The sequence below is a fragment of the Dipodomys merriami genome, unplaced genomic scaffold (genome assembly GCF_024711535.1).
Source record: "Dipodomys merriami isolate MVZ:Mamm:240054 unplaced genomic scaffold, mDipMer1.0.p SCAF_346, whole genome shotgun sequence".
NCBI lineage: Eukaryota > Metazoa > Chordata > Mammalia > Rodentia > Heteromyidae > Dipodomys > Dipodomys merriami.
In genome coordinates, this window is record NW_027205004.1 from 469,987 (window position 1) to 486,543 (window position 16,557).

General features: G+C 40.7%; 1 protein-coding gene across 4 annotated transcripts in view; it reads right to left on the reverse strand.

The window, feature by feature from the left end:
- LOC138803697 (protein transport protein Sec23B) overlaps window positions 1-16,557 on the reverse strand; it is a 44,806-nt gene that overhangs the window by 26,932 nt on the left and 1,317 nt on the right. For 2 of the 4 annotated variants that reach the window (XM_069987754.1, XM_069987755.1), the window contains exons 2-4: window positions 11,217-11,451; window positions 9,052-9,109; window positions 22-108 (exon numbers count right to left, since the gene is read on the reverse strand). In XM_069987754.1, the coding sequence (XP_069843855.1) occupies window positions 22-108; window positions 9,052-9,109; window positions 11,217-11,437 (366 nt within the window). In that variant the 5' untranslated portion in view covers window positions 11,438-11,451. Of the gene's footprint in view, window positions 1-21; window positions 109-9,051; window positions 9,110-11,027; window positions 11,113-11,216; window positions 11,452-16,557 lie in introns of those variants that run through there. The other 2 variants (XM_069987757.1, XM_069987756.1) reach the window with 2 other exon arrangements.

Below are 16,557 nucleotides of genomic sequence, written 5' to 3' on the forward strand. Positions count from 1 at the left end.
AATATAAGATAAAGAAGTTACCTGCAGTATGTAGTCAATTGTGGAAAACTGGGGCATCAGTTCAGCAGGCTGATTCACTTCAGATATGCCTGCATAAGCTGGAGGAAACTGAATTGAAGAAAACAGTATTTCATTAGGGCTGAAAGATACTGGTATTATACATTATACTTTCCATTTATAAAAACAGTAATGACAAGCTGGGTGTTGGGAGCACACACTTGCACTCTAAATACTAGGGAGGTTAAGATTGGAAGATCACAAGTATAAGGCCAGCCTGGACTACATGACGAGAACTTGTCTCAAAATTAAGCCAGGTGCCAGTGGATCATGCCTGTAATCCTAACTACCCAGGAGGCTGGGATCTGAAGATCATAGTTCAAAGACAGCCCAGGCAGAAAAGACCCATAAGACTCTATCTCCAAAAAACTACCAAAAGATAAAAAAGTTCTAAGTAGAGCTGTGGCTCAAGTGGTAGAGTGCTAGCCTTGAGCAAAAGAAGCTCATACAGCCTCTGACAAAGAATTCTAGCACCATTTTATAATGCACTGCATTTGCTGGTGCTATTTTTATTTATTTATTTATTTTTGCTGGTCACGGGGCCTGAACTCTGGACCTGGGCACTGTCCCTCAGCTCTTCAGCTCAAGGCTAGCGCTCTACCACTTGAGCTACAGCACCACTTCTGGCTTTTTCTGCTTATATGGTGCTGAGGAATAGAACCTAGGGCCTCATGCATGCAAGGCAAGCACTCTACCACTGAGCCACCTTCCCCGCCCAGCTGGTGCTATTTTTATACAGTGAAGCAACAGGTTTACAGCAAAGTAAGAAATTAAACCTTTTCATTAAAAAAGAAGGAGAAGGAGAAGAAAAGAAAGAAGAAAAGAAAGAAGAAGAAGAAGAAGAAGAAGAAGAAGAAGAAGAAGAAGAAGAAGAAGAAGAAGAAGAAGAAGAAGAAGAAGAAGAAGAGGAAGAAGAAGAAGAAGAGGAAGAAGAGGAAGAAGAGGAAGAAGAGGAAGAAGAGGAAGAAGAAGAAGAAGAGGAAGAGGAAGAGGAAGAAGAGGAAGAGGAAGAAAAGGAAGAGGAAGAGGAAGAGGAAGAGGAAGAGGAAGAAGAAGAAGAAGAAGAAGAAGAAGAAGAAGAAGAAGAAGAAGAAGAAGAAGAAGAAGAAGAAGAAGCTGCTGCTGCTGCTGCTGCTCACAGACAGTGCCTAAGCCTTGAGTTCAACCCCCAGAACCAGCAAGAAAAAAAAGCTTAGCAACCATGTATTAATTTGGAAAACATAAAATATGTAACTAAACCACAAAAAAATGAATATTAAATACTGCAAATTCTGTCTTACATATCATTTTATAACTTAAAAAAAGATATTTAGGCAGAATCCAGTGGCTCACACCTATAATCTTAACTATTTAGGACTTACACCTAGAGGATCAAGGTTGAAAGCCAACACAGATAGAAAAGTCTGTGAGATTCCATATTCAATTAACCAGCCAAATGCTAGACTGGAGGTGTGGCTCAAGGTAGAGTGCCACACACAAGCAAGAAAGCAAAGCAAGAACATGAGGTACTGAGTTCAAGCCCCACAAACAAATATTTTTAAGTTATGCTAAAAATGCTAAGCCAGATGTAGTACCACATACCTATAATTCCAGCACTTCAGAAGGCAGAGAGAGTAAGTTTCAATTTTAAGGCCAGCCTCATCATAAGGTGTGAGGCATCATTGGCCTCACACCTGTAACTAATCCTAGTTACTCGGGAGGCTGAGACTTGAGGATTGCTGTTTGAAGCCAGCCCTGGCAGAAAAGTAGCTGAGGTAGATTTTTTTGTTTGTTTAATGCCAGGTCTGGGGCTTGATCTCAGGGCCAGAGCATTGTCCCTGAGCTTTATGTGCTTAAGGCTAATGCTCTGCCACTTTGAGTCATAGCTTTACTTCTATCTTTTTGGTGGTGAATTGATGATCAGAATCTCATGGACTTTCCCACCAGGGCTAACTTTGAACCATGGTCCTCAGATCTCAGCCTCATGAATAGCTAGGATTACAGGTGTGAGCCACCACCACTGAACAGTATATAAGACCCCTATCTTCATAATTAACCACCAAAAAGCCAGAAATGGAACTATGGCACAAGTGGCAGAGCACCAAGCCTTGAGTGAAAAAGCTAAGGGACAGTGTCCAAAGCCTGAGTTCAGACCCAGTACTAGCACGCACACACATACGTATGTATGTGTACACATGTACACACACACATACACACACTTCTAATATGCTCAAAACACACAGAAATCATATAATTCCTATATTAATGATATAAGTGCATGCACACACACACATACACACACAAACTCCTAATATGTTTAAAAACACACAAACAGAAATCATATAACTCCTATATGAATGATATAAACCAATTTAAAAAAAGCTTTGTTCTGCAAATTAAAGGCCTAGATTTATATTTCTCAGTGATAGCTTTTTTGTTGTTGTTGTTGGTCGTGGGCCTTGAACTCTGGGCTTGAGCGCTGTCCCTCAGCTCTTCAGCTCAAAGCTAGCACTCTACCACTTGAGCTACAGTGCCACTTGTTTTCTGGTGGTTTACTGGAGATAAAAGTCTTACAGATTTTTCTGCCTGAGCTGGCTTTGAACTGTGATCCTCAGATCTCAGCCTCCTGAGTAACTAGGATTACAGGCGTGAGCCACTGGTGCCGGCGTCAGTGAAAGATTTTGTAGAAGACTAGAGCCTTTATTTAGAAGTACTTTGGCCATTATTAATAAAGTAATAGAAAAGTTGATGAAAATATAAGAATATGAAAAGATCTCAAAATTCTCTTACTTAGAAACAGCTACTGTTAACATCTTAGACTATGTCCTTTCAGAATTTCAGTTGAGATTACATATATACAATTTAAGGATTTTTTTTTTCGGTGGGGGTGGTCAGTTTTGGGGTTTGAATTCATGACCTCTTGCTTGCTAGGCAGGTGCTTTATCACTTGAGTCATGCCTGTAGCCCTATAAGTCCTGGCTCAACTAGCATGCAACCCTGACTCATAATTTTATAATGAATTATATTAGTAGATTTCAAGGCTGAACAAGGCACAAAAATGTTTTTAAGATTTATATATACTTCTGGATCTTCATTTAGGTAAATGTTTCCTATGGTTGAACCCAGAGCCTCACACATGTTAAGCATGCATTCTATCATTGAGCTGCACCCTAGCAACTCAAGGAGATATTCCTGAAGAGAAACCGTTTATAGTTTCTAAACCTATATTACTTCTCTTTTCATTACTGGGTTTATTATGTGCTAGATGTGAAGATGAAATAAATCATAATTATGATCAAATACATGAATAATGCAAGTTATCAATAGCTTAAGAGCTATCAGAACAACTGTGCTATGTTCTCTACAACAGCTTTCTTTAGATAAAGCTTCTGTACCATAAAATTTATCCATTTTTAACGTACAGTTCAGTGACTTTTGGTAAATACATTATACAAGGACAAGGAAATCCAGTCTTAAAACACTTTTGTCAAACAATGAATTTTAAAGAAAAGTTTTGGACAAAGGTATCTATTGGAGAGAAAGTACATACGACTTAGTAGGCAAAAGGTCCGGAGTTTGGGCTGGGAAGGTGGCTCAGTGGTAGAGTGCTTGCCTTTCATGCATCAGGCTCTGGGTTCGATTCCTCAGCACCACATAAGCAGAAAAGGCCGGAAGTGGCACTGTGGCTCAAGTGGTAGAGCACTAGCTAGCCTAGAGCTGAAGAGCTGAGGGACAGCGCCCAGGCCCAGAGTTCAGGCCCACGAGCAACCAAAAAAAAAAGCATTAAATACAGCTAAAATACAGCAAATTAATATTACACAAACATGGTCCTTTATAATTCTGGCTACAAGCTTTACTCCCACAGGATGTTTTTGGCAGGATGGAATATTGGAATGGATCCATTATTCCCATAACCCTGGAAAAATAGTTGCTTCATATCCCTTCTTATGTGCTAATTTGATTTTAAAGGCTAGATTAAGAGCTAGAGAATTATTTGGCCAAGAGATACCTAACATTATTGTTCCCTATAATAAGAAACAATTAGATCATTTGATACAATTTGATGATGATTGGAAAATTGCTGTGTTGACTTATACAGGTAAAATAAGCTTTCATATGCCCCAACATCCTTTGTTACAATTTTATACTGAAACTCCTGTGATATTTCCAAAGGTTGTGGTTACAGAGCCTTTGGGCGGGGCATTAACTATTTTTACAGATGGATCTTCTAGTGGAAAGTCTGTGGTTTATTGCAGTACAAGACCACCATTAATGTCTTATGACCCAACTGTATCTGCACAACAGGCAGAACTTATTGCAGTTCTGCTAGCCTTTCAAAATTATTCAGAGGAGTTTAACCTTTACACAGATTCCCGCTATGTAGTTTCCTTGTTCCCTGCCATTGAAACAGCCTTAGTTACTGGTCAATCTAAAGTTAAAGAATACTTAGTACAATTACAACAGCTATTACAACAAAGAACGGCAAAGGTGTTTGTGGGTCACATCAGGGGGCATAGCAATCTCCCTGGACCTCTGTCTCAAGGTAACAAGTTTGCAGACTTATTAACTAAGGAAGGTCATGTAATGTCAGCTTTAGAAGAAGCTCAGGAAAGTCATAAACTACATCATCAAAATGCTAATGCCTTAAGAAAGATGTTTCAAGTATCTCGAGAACAGGCAAGACAAATTGTCAGGGAATGTGAGGCATGCCCGGAAGTTTTTCATCCACAAAAAATGGGAGTTAATCCCAGAGGCTTAAAGCCAAACATGTTGTGGCAAATGGATGTTACCCATGTAACAGAGTTTGGGAAACTTGCCTTTGTCCATGTTAGTATAGATACTTATTCTCATGCCATGGTTGCGACAGCCCATTCTGGAGAAGCTGTGAAAGATGTTATTCAACATTTGCTTAAAGCCTTTGTGGACCTAGGAATTCCTAAGGAAATAAAAACAGACAATGGACCAGCATACACCTCCAAAGCTTTTGCTACATTCTGTGCACAATGGAAAATCGTGCACAAAACAGGGATTCCATATAATCCACAAGGCCAAGCAATCATAGAACGAGCTCATCAGACTTTAAAAAATCAATTGACAAGAATTAGACGGGGAGGAGGGAAGCAATACTCCCCCCATTACACTCTTAACCATGCTTTACTGGTCCTTAATCATTTCAATGCTGATGAGCAAGGAATAACTCCGATGATGAGACATTGGGGCATGGAAAAAACTACAGCTCTTCCTTCAGTAAAATGGAAGGATCTGCTCACTGGAACCTGGCGTGGGCCAGACCTCCTGTTAACATCTGGGAGAGGCTATGCTTGTGTTTTCCCACAGGATGCAGAATCCCCCATTTGGGTCCCAGACAGACTCATCCGGCCCTTCTCGGGCCCAAAAAAGAGTCAGGAGGAAAGTGAAAATACATCGGGAGAGAAAACTGGTGCAGAAGATGAAGACTTTCTCTCTATCACCACCGCAGGCTGATTCTACAAACATCGTTGCACCACCTACGTGGGAACAGATCCAGAAGTTGTGCGAAGAAGCTCGACACACTGTTGAGGCCACCGGAAATCAACCCAGTCCGGAAAACATGTTTTTAGCCATGCTTGCTCTTGTTTCTTTACAGGTGAAGTACACTTTTTGTACAATGTATTGGGCATATGTTCCTGACCCACCTTTGCTTCATCCCGTGGGCTGGACTCACCCATCTAACATAAAAGTGCTAATGAATGATACCTCTATACTAGGGGGCATTCCAGTGGGGTCGGAGGAGCCTATGACCTCCACGTATCTAGATTATGAGGGAAGATCTGATGTCACCCCTATATGCTTGGCCTTAAAAGGCCGTGCTCCTTTTGCATGCTTACCTGTTAACTACAGGACCCTTTATACTGATGCACCTGATAAGACTAATACTGCTTCTAGCAGTAAGAGGGTGATGTGGGAATTGAGTTTTCAAACACTTGGGTATGCTAATTACAATGAGACCTTTGATAACAATGTTAGCATGCCTTTTCCAAATTGTTTAACAACTTACCAGGATAAAGATCAATTTTGGGACAGCAGAACAGAAAAAGAACTTCCAACATGGTTGGATTGTGGATTTCCCCATTCTGCCTCTGTACATTGGCCTAAGGGTACTACAGATTTGGTATTTGATTTTTCCATTGCCAACCCAACTTATGACTATAAAAAATATTTGAAAGAAAATGAGAATGTGAAATTCACAGGCTATCGAGCTCCGGCTGACTCGGAACCGGTAAGGCGTTGGTTCACACCTGGATTTGTCACCCCCATGTGGGTTGCTAAATCTAGTCATTATGGAACCATCGTTACCCATAGAAATTTGTTTAGATTTGCTGCAGCTGCAAATATGGTATTGCTAAAAAAGCCCAAAACTAACCTACCAGAGTCAATTGCATTGAGAGCTTGTTTGTCTTATCCGTATGCAGCTTTAATTGGAAGTGAAAAGAAGATTAACATTACACATATAGGAAATTCCTTTTTAATTCAATGTTACTCTTGTCGACTGACCAACTGTGTTGATGCTTCCTTAGATAAAGAATTTTCAGTAGTAATTATTGTAAAAAGACCTGAATATGTAATGCTTCCTGTGAATTTACATGATGATCCTTGGTTTGATAATTCTGCTTTGCAAACACTTCGTGTTCTGTATGAATTAATACGACCAAAAAGATTTGTTGCGGCATTGATTTTTGGAATTGCTTCCCTTATAGCATTGGTAACTTCTCTTGCTGTATCCACCACTGCGCTAGTACAACAAGTGCACTCGGCGCATTTTGTTAATGAGTTAAATAAGAATGTTTCTCTAGCCTTAACAGAGCAGCAGATCATTGATCAAAAATTAGACAGCAAACTAGAGGTTTTGGAGGAAGTAGTCTTAAAGTTAGGGACTGAAGTTAATAATCTTAAAACCCGGCTGGCCACTAGATGTCATCAATCATTTAAGTACATTTGTGTTACCCCATTGCCTTATAATGACAGCTTAGATTGGGAAGCTACCAAAGTGCATTTACAAGGAATCTGGAAGGACAATAGTTTAACTCATGATATAGGACAGCTACAAAAAGATATCTCAGCCCTTAGTCAAGCTCATTTGGAAACTGCAGGGATAAATTCGTTAGCAGAAGACTTACAGAAAGGATTAAAAAGTCTTAATCCTTTAGATTGGTGGCACTATTTGGTTACATTTGGAGTCATAACACTAATTGTTATATGTGTTCTTGTTGTCTTTCCAGTCCTCTTCAAACTAGTCTTCCGCTCCATCTCCTCTATACGAGCTGAAATCTGGCACATCTAAAAAAAAAAAAAAAAAAAAAAAAAAAAAAAAAAGGGGCAAATGCCACGCCGACCCCAGTAGAGTCTGCTTAGCATGGGAAACCATCTATCAGACCATGATAGGGGCCTCGAGACCTATCTCTGAGTTTTGGGACTTCACCGAAGTCTACCTCAGAGAATGGGGCTTTACAGAAACCTATCTCCAAGTTTTGGGACTTCACTGAAGTCTACCTCGGAGAATAGGGCTTCTAAGAGGCCTACTCCTGGGAAAAGGCTGGCAAAAACCCCTGGAAAAGATGTGTTTCTGCCTATCTTTTCCTCATAAGAGTGCCTATTAATCTTTTACTGTTTCTACAGCTCATTGTACTTACTCATTGTCAATGTTCCCATATTCAAAGCTCTTTAAGAGTGTTGACGACTCCAATATCTGATGAGTGTCTTAAAAATATGACTAACTCACCAGAGTTAAGTGCTACCCTGAAACCCCTCTTATGGAGGCTAGTAGACAAGTTATAAGTAAATATAAAAGTATTGGGGGTTTCACAAAGTCACTCCAGAAGGAATTGTAAGAGATTTACAAAAAGTTGTAGGCGCGGCTAGAACAGAAAGAATGTATGGCAATTGCTGAGATAACTACTTAGGAGAAAGAACTTCCTCATTTACTAAGAGACTTGCTAAATCTAAGTCTCCTTGGTGCTTACTATTAAAGAAGGAACAGGAAAGATCTTAATGGGACAGTTAAGGCCTCTATAGAAAAAAGTAGTGGTTAATTGGTGACAATCATCGAAACCAATTGTATTTCTTAAAAATAGAGGTAAAGCTGGAAACAAGTGCCTATCAGGCGACCAGTTGGTGACCACCCAAGGACGAAGCCCTGCAGCAAGGTTGTGTAACCTTTTGCCCTTTCAGGCGACCAGCTGGTGACCGCCCAAGAATGAAGCCCTGCAGCAAGATTATGTAACCTTTTGCCCTTTCTTATGGAGACTTTTGATATAAAAGTTTGTTATCCTCTGCATTAAATCGCACTCAGCACTCAGCATCCACTCCTAATGTGTGTGAGTTGTCTGTTTGCCATCTCCCCGTCCTATTCCAGGTTCCTCCCCTAGGTATCCTTCGTCGTCCCGACAGAACCCGGTCCGCGGCACCTGAGTTCAAAGTTAACTCTTTTTTTAAAAAAAGAGGGAGGAAAAAAAAAAGAAAGGAAAAGAAGGGAAAGAGGAGAAAGTAAGAGGAGGGAGGGGTGAGGGAGGGGTGAGGGAGAGATGCAAAAAGAGATCTCTTTTGTCATTTGTGAGCTTTTGACAGTTTTAATTTTTTTTATATCAAAAGCAGCTCATATGTGGATTTCAAAGTTAGAGAGAAAAATGAAAATTCAGTTCACAACCTAATTAGAATATTCAATTCAAATATCTTGTTCAATTTACCATTCAATTCACTGAAGTCAAGTGAAATGATTTATTTTCTTACAGTAACAGATTCACTTCCTACAGAAAACTACAAAGAATTCTGTGTCCCTTCCACAGTAAATGAGAAAGACTCCATAATAAAATCATTCAACAGAAAATTCACAAATGTTCAATATTCAACACTGTGCTTAACAAAAGCTATTTTCTTGTGTTTACCAAAAACTGCTGATTGCCAGTCTAGCTATTAGTTCAAAATCACATAATTTTTTCAGAGTAGAACAGCTACAATATTTAGAAATAATTCACATACCTGATTTCTTTGGAAACAGAAATTACAAGCCCAAAGTTTTGCTCGAAAATCAACCTGACTGTAAAAAAGATAAACATCTCAACGAGGTGCCATTTTTAAGCCAGAAAACATTCAACTGTAAATTTCAAGTTCAATACTTTACATAGGCATATATTTATAAGTGTGAACATGAATACATAAAGTTTTGTAAAACTTCACTGAAGGTAGAATTCTGGTCATTAAGTACATCACAAGTTTCCCTCAAACAGTTGCAATGAAGAATCAGTAAATCAGTTTTTGTTTTTTCCAGTTTCCTAGATTTTTTAAAATGTGATTCTCACAAATTAAATGTTATTTCCTTTTGAACAATTTCTTATTGGTTCAGCTATGTAAAAATACTAAATTTCAATAATAAAAGGACATTTCACATATGTGAAAAACTTCTTAAGCCTTTTCCCTTACTTGGCTCAGTTAAAAAAAAAAAAGTTGACATTTGAAGGTATGTGTTTGGGTAGATACACTTCTGAGACTTGATTAAATATAATGCTTCTGTCACCTTTTTCTGCTTTCTACATTTTAGAAAATAAATAAGCAACCGAAGTACTGCTGTAATTACAGCTATTAGGAAGCTGAGATCAATAGGATCACAGTTCAAAGCCAGCCTTAGCACAATTATTTGTGAGACTTTATTTCCAAAACAACCAGCAAAAAGTGGGCATGACTCAAGTGGTTGAGTGCCAATCGGTGAGCAAGTGTGAAGCCCTGAGTTCAAACCCTGATTTAAGGAAAAATTAGCAACTAGTGGCTACCATTTTAAAACTAGAGCAGCAGCATTTTAAACAGTTACAAAAAATAAAAGCAAAGAAGATGAAAAAATGTTTTCTCATACAAATTTTTTTTTCTGTCGGTTATAGGGCCTGAACTCTGGGCCTGGGCACTGTCCCTCAGTTCTTCAGCTCAAGGCTGGCGCTCTACCACTTGCGCCACAGCACCACTTCCAGCTTTTTCTGCTTATATAGTCCTGAGGAATCAAACCCAGAGCCTCATGCATGCAAGGCAAGCACTCTACCACTGAGCTACTTTCCCAGCCCCTCATATAAAATTTTTATTTTATTTATTTTTTTTTTTTGCCAGTCATGGGGCCTGAACTCTGGGTCTGGCCACTGTCCCTCAGCTCTTCAGCTCAAGGCCAGAGCTCTACCACTTGAGCTACAGCGCCACTTCCGGCTTTTTCTGTTTATATGGTGCTGAAGAATTGAACCCAGGGGCTCATGCTTGCAAGGCATGCACTCTACCACTGAGCTACCTTCCCAGTCCCTCATATAAAAATTTTATGACACTTTGTACTTGTTTAAAACTTCTCCCAGGCCAGGCCCCAGTGGCTCATGCCTGTAATACTGCTACTCATGAGGCTGAGAGCTAAGGATCACAGTCTAAAGCCAGCCCAGGCAGAAAAGTCCATGAGCCTCTTATTTCCAATTAACCACTAAAGAGCCAGAAGTGGAGCTATGGCTCAGGTGGTATAGTACTAGCCTTGAGCACATGGACAATGCCCTAAGTTCAAACTCCAGAACTGGGACCAAAAAAAAAGGGATTTCCAAATCCTCCTTTCTACCCTCTCAATAAGATTCTAAGATTTCAATTTTATCTGTGTATCAGGCCAAGGAGATTTCTCTTTTTTTTCTTTCTCATTACTGGGGTTTGTATTCAAAGCCTGGCTCTTGCCAAGTTGGGCTCTACCACTGAGCCTACTTCTAGCTCTTTTTTGGCAGTGATTATTTCTGAGACAGACACTCAAATCCTACCCAGGGAAGCATCTAGTCTTCTCTCTATCTACATGAAGCTTCCCACTGTAAAGAGGATAACAGGTACAGGCCACTTCTCAATTGAGAAGAGAGCTCTCAAACTTTTCTGCCTGGGTTGGCTTCAAACTTCAATCCTCCCAACTTCAACCTCCCAAGTGGCTAGAATGGCAGGTTTAAGCCACCCATACCCACCTAGGCCATGGAGATTTCTTTCTTCCTTTTTTTTTTTTTCCCATGGAGATTTCTATGAGCATTCATTACCAAAGAATCTCAGCATCTAAATTTAACAACGTTCCGAGTTAAATTACTTTCACAAGAATCACATAAAGATGTGATTAATTTTGTTTTTGTCTTTGGACCAGTTTTTAAAAGAATTCATACCAAAGAGGATTGAGAACAGCCTTGCAAGTTGGCCTGCTGCAAAGCACAGGTTCATACTGTACTGGAGGCAGGTCCGCACGCTCTTTTAATGGAGTGAGGAGACAAGCCAGGGGGACAACCATTCTTGTGGCCTCAAGACGGCTGGAAGGCCACACATTCCAGCTGAAGCGCACACCATCACGTTCTTCATTCTGCTGAATGAACTCCAGATAAGTTGCCATGGTCTAAAAGAGAACTAAAGATAAAGTTTTATTTATACAAGAAATTCTCAAAAAAAGATTCAGTATTTAATACTTAGTCTGGAAATGCCCGTGACTGTATAACAGTTAACCATCTTCCCTATGACCCCCCAAAGTTGATTAACTCAGTTACCTTTGATTACTACTCCTTTCTCAAACCACTCTAACACATTCAAAAAAAAAAAAAAAAAAGGCGGGGGCAGGGTGGAAGAAGAGAAGTTTAATCATCTGATCCTTCTAAGCTGAATGCAGTTGAATACTACTACTTTATTTATTTAGCAGGGTGAGGAATGGAATCCAGGCTAGTAGTCTACCACCCAGTTATACCCCTTCAAACTTTACTATGTTACTTCAAACATTCTCAGAGATGACTGACATATCAGCTCAGACAAGCAAACTTCAGCCTTTTAACTCAAGGGTATATTTTGAATTGTTTCAGCATTTACCTATCTTTCTCTCTGATTGCCTTTCTACCTTGCTCAATAAAGGCAAATATTGTATTTCTTTTTTTTTTTTGCGGGGGGGGGGGGGAGGCGGGGTTCGGTCATGAGGCTTAAATTCTGGGCCTAGGCGCTGTCCCTCAGCTCTTCAGCTCAGGCTAGCTCTCTACCACTTGAGCCACAGTGCTACTTCTGGCTTTTTCTGTGATTAATTGGAGATAAGAGTCTCACAGACTTGCTTGCCTAGGCTGGCTTTGAACCATGATCCTCAGATCTCAGCCTCCTAAGTAGCTAGGATTACAGCCACCAGCACCTGGCTTGTATTAAATTTTACATTCCAAATAATCTTGGGTACCCTTTCTTCTCCCGTTTTGCTAACCTTGGAAAGAAAAAACAAGTTGCTGATCTGAGTCCAGCTTATAATGGAAATCCATTCCAAGTCCACACATTTAGAAGATATAACAAAGTTACAAAGCAAAGTTTACTATTATGCTGGGTCTCACCAGAACCTCTCTACTCACCAGCTATACTCAAGCCTTGAAAGACTCTGGTCAATAAAACATTCCTTCAGCCTAAGCTTTCAAACCCAAACCCAATTATGTAAAGTAGTTTATACATTCTGTTCATACCCTAAAATCCAACCCCAGCATCCCTAGTCTCTTTTGACATGGACAGCACATGTTATACTCAAAACTGCAGGAAAATTGTGTACATAGTGTTTAAAAGAAAAAAGTACTATAGCCAGGCACTGGTGGCTCACTCCTATAATTGTAGCTATTCAGGAGGCTGAGATGTGAGGATCATGGTTTGAAGCCAGCTGAGCAGAAAAGTACATAAGACTCTTATCTCCAATAAAACACTCAGAAAAGGCTGGAAGTGGCACTGTGTCTCAAGTGGTAGAGGACTAGCCTTGAACACAAAGAGACTCAGGGACAGCAAAAAAAAAAAAGGGGGGGCTGGGAAGGTGGCTCAGTGGTAGAGCGCTTGCCTTGCATGCCTGAGGCCCTGCGTTCGATTCCTCAGAACCACATAAGCAAAAAGAAAAAAGCCGGAAGTGGTGCTGTGGCTCAAGTGGTAGAGCGCTAGCCTTGAGCTGAAGAGCTGAGGGGCAGCGCCCAGGCTCAGAGTTCAGGCCCCACGACCACACCAAAAAAAAAATAATAAAATTTAAATTAAAAAAAAAAAAAAGGCAGCCGGGCGCTGGTGGCTCTCGCCTGTAATCCTAGCTACTCAGGAGGCTGAGATCTGAGGATCGCGGTTCAAAGCCAGCCCGGGCAGGAGAGACCGTGAGACTCCTATATCCAATAAACCACCAGAAAACCGGAAGTGGCGCTGTAGCTCAAGTGGTAGAGCACTCGCCTTGAGCTGAAGAGCTGAGGGACAGTGCCCAGGCCCAGAGTTCAAGCACCACGACCGACCCAAAAAAAAAAAAAAAAAAAAAGGCAAAAAAAGCATATAAATACAAATGTCTCCATTTAAAGGATGTCATTAAGAAAATTACAATTCAGGGCTGGGAAGGTGGCTCACTGGTTAAAGCGCTTGCCTTGCATGCCTGAGGCCCTGGGTTTGATTCCTCAGCACCACATAAGCAAAAAGAAAAAAGCCAGAAGTGGCGCTGTGGCTCAAGTGGTAGAGCGCTAGCCTTGAGCTGAAGAGCTGAGGGATAGTGCCCAGGCCCAGAGTTCAGGCCCCATGACCGGACCAAAAAAAAAAAAAAGAAAGAAAATTACAATTCAGAGTGAAGACTTCTTAAGTCAGCATGGAACAGGCAGAGAAAATATTTTATGGTAAAAAATATGCAAATGAAAATGTCTACTATAAGCATGATTGAGTGGATTTGTTGAGCATGGCAAACACAGATCACAATATAAATGGTTATTAATTTCGTGTGTGTGTGTGTGTGTGTGTGTGTGTGTGTGTGTGTGTGTGTGTGTGTGTGTGTGTGTGTGTGTGTGTGTGTGTGTGTTATCTGGATTTAGACTCAGGGCCTTGCACTACAGTCATTTGGCCAGCCCGTTGTTTGGTGCTATTTTTGAGGTAAAGTCTCACTTTATGCCTCCTTAACAGCCCGGCCTGAAATCCTCCCACTTGCGCTTCCCTACACTCAGGTGTTAGGCTTCCCTCACAGCTGGGAAGACAGGTACAAGCTGCCACATGCAGCCACTGGTTAAAATGGAAACTCAGAATTATTAATTAATTTGCTTAAGTTGCCCTAAATTAGGATGGCTCCAATCTCAGGATGCCTGCTTCCAAATAGCCAGGTTATAGGTTTGAGACACCATGCGCACATAGTTCTCAGGTTTTGTTTTTTAGGGTTTTTTTATGTGTCAGTACTTGAACTCTGCGCCTCCTACTGTTACTTGGTTTTTCCCTCATGACTGGAGCACTACCACTGGAGTCACAGAACAGTTCTGGCTTTTTTGCTGGTGAACTAGAAATAAGAATCTCAACCATTTGTCCAGGCTGGCTTTCAATTACAATCCTCAGATCTCAGCCTCCTAGGATTATAAGCCTCCTAAGTAGCTAGGATTACAAGTGTGAGCCATTGGTGCCCAGTTGATTCTCAACAGTATCAAATACTCATGGGAACAGGAAATATGTGTTAGCCAGTTAATTAAAGGAAATGGTGGCGTTATTGTGCATTATTGTAAAATGTGGGAAGAAGGGGATGAAAGAAGGGATGGCTGGAGAATAGCTTCAAAGATAGCTGTAGCAAATCTGGACTCAGTTTGCAATATTGCACAGATATGTTCCTGTACAATAAATGCAATAAAATGTCTCTAGAAATTTATAAAAATATAGCCCTGGTGAGACATTCATATTTCCCTGGGGATCCAGGTATAGATTTAAAAGATGTAGCTAATTTTTTTCTAATAACAGATGAGTTTAAAAACATTGGAATGTCTTTTTCAAAATTCCAAAACTGGCCAGATGCCAGTAGTTCATGCCTGTAATCCTAGCTACTAAAAAGGCTGAGATCTGAGGATTGTGGTTCAAAGCCTGCCCAAGCAGGAAAGCCTGTGAGACTCCTATCTCCAATAAACTACTCAGAAAAAGCCAGAAGGGGCGCTGTGGATCAGTGGTAGAGAGCTAGCCTTGAACAAAAAAGGCTCAAGGAAGCCGGGCACCGGTGGCTCACCCCTGTAATCCTAGCTATTCAGGAGGCAGAGATCTGGGGATCAACGTTCAAAGCCAGGCAGGCAGGAAAGACCGTGAGACTCCTATCTCCAATAAAACCACTAGAAAACCGGAAGTGGGGCTGTAGCTCAAGTGGTAGAGCGCTCGCCTTGAGCTGAAGAGCTAAGGGACAGTGCCCAAGCCCAGAGTTCAAGCCCACGACCAACCAAAAAAAAAAAGCTCAGGGACAGTGTTCAGACTCTGAGTTCAAGCCCCAGGACCAGCAAAGAAAAGAAAAAAAAAAAAATCCCCAAACTGGGAGATAACTATTTTTTTAAAAATCTAAAGGTTTAAAGGTAAGCGGATAGTTCAAAAATTGCTATTGAAAAAGCAGATAGGAAATGGCACTGTGGCTCAAGTAGCAGAGCGCTAGCCTTGAGCTGAAGAGCTAAGAGACAGCACCCAGGCCCAAAGTTCAAGCCTTACAACCAGAAAAAAAAGATTTCCATGGTATTTCGGGGCTGGGAAAGTGGCTCAGTGATAGAGTGCTTGCCTTGCATGCATGAGGCCCTGGGTTCGATTCCTCAGCACCACATAAGCAGAAAAAGCCAGAAGTGGTGCTGTGGCTCAAGCGGTAGAGCGCTAGCCTGGAGCTAAAGAGTTGAGGGACAGCGCCCAGGCCCAGAGTTAAGGCCCCACAATCGGCAAAAAGAAAGAAGGAAAGAAAGAAGAGAGAGAGAGAGAGAGAGAGAGAGAGAGAGAGAGAGAGAGAAAGCAAGCAAGCAAGCAAGCAAGCAAGCAAGCAGATAGATGCCAACGGCAGCCTATACCCTTATTTGGGTCCTGACTGTGCTCAAAACCTGAAGATGTGTAATTGGCAAGGAGTAATTGAGTAATCGACAGTTATTTGAAAGCTTTTAAGACAGACCTACAAAATACCACAGCACTATACTCCAGCTCTTAACAGATGGCAAGAATTAAAAGAATACGATGAAACATTTACTGATCTTATGAACGCTCATGAAGATTAAGCCATCCGGGCAGAATGGCTCAAAGTCTAATAAAAGACAAAGTCCCAGAAAGATAAAGAGAAGATAGTATATGCAAAAATGTTTGCTTAATAAAGATTCAATTTTGCTTAAATATCACACAGTGATTAAATAAAAAAATCTCAAGGATATCCTGAACTACACAGTGACTCCTACATCTTGAGACTGTCTTAAAAAAATGAGAAAACAATTTACAATATTAAAGTGGCCTCTAATGTCACTTCATACAATGCTGAATACAATTGTCTCCAATTCAGATTACGGAAGTTTCCAAGGAAGGCAAATGAATTATTCTATACATAACCCACACAACAAAAATTCCAAATGTTTGCTCCAACAAAAACCTCTAAGACATCTATTTGCTGTTTCTAGCAAAAGTGGAAAGCTGAAGTACTTCTGCACAGAAGGCACTTCTGTTTCCTGAAGGACAAAAGTGTGAATAAAAGCAAGTTCTAATATAGCAAGTACTTTAGCAAAACATCATTAAATGATTGTT